Raw genomic sequence first — 5311 nt, forward strand, 5'->3', positions numbered from 1 at the left:
CAGCTTTTCTTAAAGGTAAAATCATTAATTAACAAGTGAAACCAAATGGACCTAAAGTAGTACTGCCTTGATCATTAATCTTTTCTGTCCTGGTCAAGAAAATAAGTGAAGCTTGTGACTTTGAGGATGCCAAGAAAGAGGTCCACTAAGAAATTTTACATGTACCAACAGTCAGAAGCATTACTAAAGAACGCAAAAAGCCCTGTTAAAAACCTGTCTGGGCTATACCAGCAGTCAAACAACAGTCCGGTAAATACCACTTGAAAATACAAGTGGGTAATATGTGCTAACCGTTTAAAATGGTATAAGTAGTTTTTTTTTTATAAAGAAAAATTAAACCTTAGAATTCGAGTATTTTGTCTCCATTGGTTCTCTCTCTTCTAATCTTCTTTACAACTTCTTTAAGTCAAGATTTGAACTCACGTGTTCTTAAACTGGGTGTGGTTTTTGGTTTTCGGGTTAGTTTCATCTTAAAATGATAGTAGTAACCTAAAATATCGTAACAGTTGATCTGTACGAGCTAAAGGGCGTGTTTGCGATAATAGTGGATACAAATTTTAGATTTTAGCTTTAGATTTTGTTGAAGATTTTAGGTTTCGAATTTTAGTAAAAATTGAGAAACCTATTTGTCGCAGCTGCAAGATTATGAGAATTTCATTTCCTTTTTGAGAATTCATGTTGCAAATTAAATCCCAAAAGCTACCTAAACACAGCTTTCAAATTTTGAGAATTTCTTTCCTTTTTCAGGTTCTCAAAAATTTGTATTATTAGATTTTAAAAATTAGTTATATATAATTTTTGACAAAACATTCTAAACTGATTTTTAGAAGTTAGAATCTAAAAATCTGTCAAAATAATTTTTCACGAACACCCAGGAAATCAGTTTTGATTAAAAGTGAAAGCAAATGCAAAATGATGATCGGCCATTCCATTTGTGCTTTCTATATATGTTCAATTATTTGTTCCTTCTTATCTTTTCATTTCTTTTTTTATATTAGGCGGGAAAATAAGAGATATTTAAGACTTTTCTATATGTGCCAAATTGAGAGACAAGTTAAATAAGTGATAGTACATATTTTTTTTGAACGGTAACAAAATATTTTATTATTCAAGATAAAGGGATACAATGATTAAAAGGGACGAGAACATGATGGGTTTTTTTTTCCTCGGCAAACGAAATATTTTTATAAATCTCGCAAGGGGGTACATCGAGGGAAAAAGGAGGATGAGCAAAACTTGCTCAACCACAAAACAAGAAACACAAAATCAAAAACACCATCCAGCCGGAAGTTGGATGTACATCACCTCAAACCCACAGTTAGAGCTTCAGCTTATGAATTCCACCAAGAAAACTTTTAAAATCCTCTACTGATTACACCTTAATTTCGAACTTTGCTTTCATCCATATAGCTAGCTACCTTAGTTTTGATCTGGTCCCCTACCTCACTAGTTGACCTTGAAACATTGTTGAAAATGAGGTCGTTCCACATAGCCACATGATGGTATTGCAACGATAGGAAAGCATTTCAACGAGATTGACATCTTAACCCCTCGACGATCATTACCAATCAAACCTCTCAAGGAAAACAATGTTGACAAGGAGCCAACCAAATAAAACAAGAAACCATATTGCATATATATCTACAACCAATACAGTCATACACATATCTACAGCAAAGTTTGTTCACTGTAAATAACCCCAAGCAGCGGCATTTCAAGTAACACATCTAGAATTGCACCATCAGTGTTGTCTTAATTTATAGTAGAAGGATTAAGTAAATAATTGTGTTTTCACATACCATAATTAAGCACTGTGAATTCATTTCCGCTTGACAGAGGCCCCGTTGTGCTAGCACTTTATTATAAGTTACTCTCCCTCCGTCCCATTTTGTTTCTAGCTTCATTATTCCTTTTGTCTCATTTGTGTCTATTGTGTGTATCTTTCAATGTGAATCAATTTTCAAAAATATGCAACTTGGATCTTATTTGATAGATTTTAATTTGTTCTTGAATAAAAAATTGTCAAAATCATAAAAAAATATTATAGATTGAAAGATATACGCAATAGGCACAAAACAAACAAAAAGAATAATGGACAAACAAAATAGGACGAAGGAAGAAGCTTTTTAGATTATTCGCTTAAACAAATTAAAATAAGTTATAAAAGTGTTTGTTATAGCTTTTTATAATGTATAGATTGTCTTTAAAACTTGAGTAAAAATAAGTTATTTACTTTATGATTCTTTTGTACATTTATGTTCTAACAACTTAAAATAAGCCCAAAAAAAAAAAAAACACTTCAAATTGAAGCTTAAAATAATCTAGTTATTTTGGGATCAAGTAAGTTAGAAAAGCCAAATAAGTGATATTCATAATTGGTAACACACCCTTCATTAGCTTTTGTTGAGCATATAACTAAACAAATTAGATTATAATCAGTGCTAGCAAACGGGCAAGAAAAATACTGATCAAAATTGGGAATGATTGTTGTATTATTCTCTACAATTATTGTTGGTGAAGGACGAGGGTATTTTGGTCATTAGATGGACGAACTGTCATTCACCAATTAACATCAGTAGGTATTATTAGGTAGTAAAGAAACACGAGTAAATATTGGGTAGTCTTCTGGCACCGTCATGGTGCCCCAACACACTTTTTTACTACACATCTATAAAGATTTCATTCGCATAATGTAGTGCATAAGGGCACTGGAATACCATATGACTGTGCCCAAAATCACCCAATAATTTTTCTAAGAAACTCCATTATTAATGCTATTCTTCTGCAAAGCTTTTTCGTCAATGTCTCCATCTTAATAAGTCTCAACTTTCTGTCCACCTTTTCCAATTTCCACAAAAGCCCTAAAACACACACTCTCTCTCTCTCTCTCTCTCTCTCTCTCTCCATACACAAAGCTAGAAAGAATGAGAAGACCAATAAATACTTCACTTCTCTAGGAATAGTACTCATGTTGCTCTCCCAAATTTAGGAAGAAAGTCTAATCTGTTTTTAACATTTCTAGGAATCAAAAAGGATTCAAAGCTGTAGCTTCTTTCCTCTTAAGATTTTTCTTTTTTATTGCCCAAACAAACTAGAAAAACCCCCCTAGGCTCACTCTCTCCCATCAATCTCATCATCACTCAAACATCAAAATCTTCATTTGCTCAAATAAGGTAATCTCTCTCTCTCTCCCTCTCTCTGCATAATTAAATCATATCAACAATAAAATCAACCATGTTTCATAGTATTCCTCAATCCCCTTAAATCTTGATCTTCTTGGAGTTTTTTATAGTGAGTTTTCTCATTTACTTCTGAGACAATTATTTATCTCATCAGGTGGTGGTTGAACTACTATAAGAAGTCTGCACTTTGCAGGTTGTGATCTCTTCAACTGAACTAGATCTCTCTCTCTCTCTCTCTTGGATGTTGGTACAAAGTGTCTTATTTCAAGAAACTGAAACCCTAGATACAGGGAGAGGAGAAAAACACACCAAAGGCTTGACCCTTCCATAACCCAACAAGATCCACCAAGATTGTTTAACCCCAACACCGCAAGAGAGAGAGAGAGAGAGAGAGAGAGAGAGAGAGTCAACATTTCCATGGATTCAACACCAGAAGTAGAGAGTTTAGACTCCGACAATACAAGCATCAATAACAACATCTTTGCTGGTACACTCAAATTTCACTCTTCTTTCTTTCTTTAATTTTTTTTCCCCAAAATTTTCAATACGAACTTTTGTTTTTGTTTTTTGTCAATAAATTATTTTCAGGTACCTCTTCCTCATCAGCTGCACCGGCTTCAACTCCAAGCCGATACGAGAACCAAAAGCGCCGCGACTGGAACACCTTCGGCCAGTACCTCCAAAACCACCGGCCCCCGCTCTCCCTCCCCCGGTGCAGCGGGGCCCACGTCCTCGAATTCCTCCGGTACCTTGACCAATTCGGAAAGACCAAAGTCCACACCCCAGTATGCCCTTTCTACGGCCACCCTAACCCTCCGGCCCCGTGCCCGTGCCCTCTTCGGCAGGCCTGGGGAAGCCTGGACGCCCTCGTAGGCCGCCTCCGGGCCGCCTACGAAGAAAACGGCGGAAACCCCGAAACAAACCCGTTTGGAGCTCGAGCAGTGAGGCTTTACTTGCGTGAAGTTCGAGATCTGCAGTCGAAGGCTAGAGGGATTAGTTATGAGAAGAAAAAGAAGCGGAAAACGCCTCCACCGCAACAACAACAACAGTAAAGGGTGAGAAAAGAAAACATCAACAGTAAAAGGTGAGAAAAGAAAAGAAAGTAAAGGAAAATTCTCTTACTTGTTTTTGGATGCTCATACTTCATAGAGAAGCCCATCAATGGAAAGAAATTATAGCTTTTTATTTATTCGCTTTTCGTTCGTCATTAAACCACATTAGACTAGTGAGATTTAGTGAGAAAATTTAATATTTTTGTACTCTCACATTTTCTCACTATCCAAAGGAGCCGTAAGGCAAGCATGTAACTTAATGGCGTGTTTGATTATGTTTGCAGTACAAGCAATGAAAAGACGAAGCTATCAACAGTCGAATCCTTACCCAAAAAAACAGTCGAATCCCCGACTTTAATCGTATCTGTTTGATTCGATGGAATGATACACACTGGAAGTTCTCGATCGGCTAAGGTTCTAATCTTTATGTTTTCCTTAAATCATGAAGCTTATTAGTACTAGTTTTTTTTTTGTTTTTTTGTTTTTAATTTCTAAATTTGAGAGTAGAGTTTGGTATCAGAGGAGTAATGGGTAGATCTAAAACACCATTTGATATGGTACTTTTGATGCAAACAGTGTTAGGAAACTAGCTAGGGGTAATGTTTTTTTTTTTTTTTTTTATAAGCGGAGGTACGGGCTATCTGGCTTACGTGCATCTCGATGAATTACGAACTTAATGATGGACAAATCATCGCCCCGATGTTTGACAAGAAGTGGTAGTTAGAGGGAATAGTAGTGATCGTTGTGTACTAACTAGTCAATGTACTTGAAGACTCTTCTACTCTACTCTATGCAGTATGAACATATGATTGCCTCATGATCATTGTTGTATATCTATATTCTCTCAACTCTATTGGCAATTTTCTTTTTCATGTTGAGAACTTTAATTTGTATGGATCATATGTATATGTTAAGTCATGTATTAGCAGCACACTAAATACAGATTTAGTACTCCTGTTAACGAATTATATAGGATCGATGCGTACAGAGGGAAAATTTTAACTACTGACGTAGATTAGTTTTGTACCGGTTATTTAGCACAATCTAATTAACAATATACAGATATAACCCACATAA

The 5311-nt window shown here is 35.6% G+C and overlaps 1 protein-coding gene across 4 annotated transcripts; it reads left to right on the forward strand.

Moving 5' to 3' along the window:
* The first annotated feature begins 2825 nt into the window (after positions 1-2825).
* Positions 2826-5051, forward strand: LOC131313071 (protein LIGHT-DEPENDENT SHORT HYPOCOTYLS 3-like). 4 transcript variants are annotated; one of them, XM_058341147.1, is made up of 5 exons: positions 2847-3173; positions 3337-3535; positions 3583-3669; positions 3771-4266; positions 4519-5051. In XM_058341147.1, the coding sequence occupies exons 3-4, from the start codon at positions 3600-3602 to the stop codon at positions 4232-4234; spliced, it is 534 nt and encodes a 177-aa protein (XP_058197130.1). In that variant the 5' UTR covers positions 2847-3173; positions 3337-3535; positions 3583-3599; the 3' UTR covers positions 4235-4266; positions 4519-5051. The 4 variants fall into 4 exon arrangements, with proteins under 4 accessions (XP_058197127.1, XP_058197129.1, XP_058197130.1 ...); XM_058341144.1 differs by having other exon boundaries at positions 2826-3173; positions 3337-3669; XM_058341145.1 differs by having other exon boundaries at positions 3376-3669.
* Positions 5052-5311: the final 260 nt, after the last annotated feature.

The sequence above is a fragment of the Rhododendron vialii genome, chromosome 13a (genome assembly GCF_030253575.1).
Source record: "Rhododendron vialii isolate Sample 1 chromosome 13a, ASM3025357v1".
Taxonomy (NCBI): domain Eukaryota; kingdom Viridiplantae; phylum Streptophyta; class Magnoliopsida; order Ericales; family Ericaceae; genus Rhododendron; species Rhododendron vialii.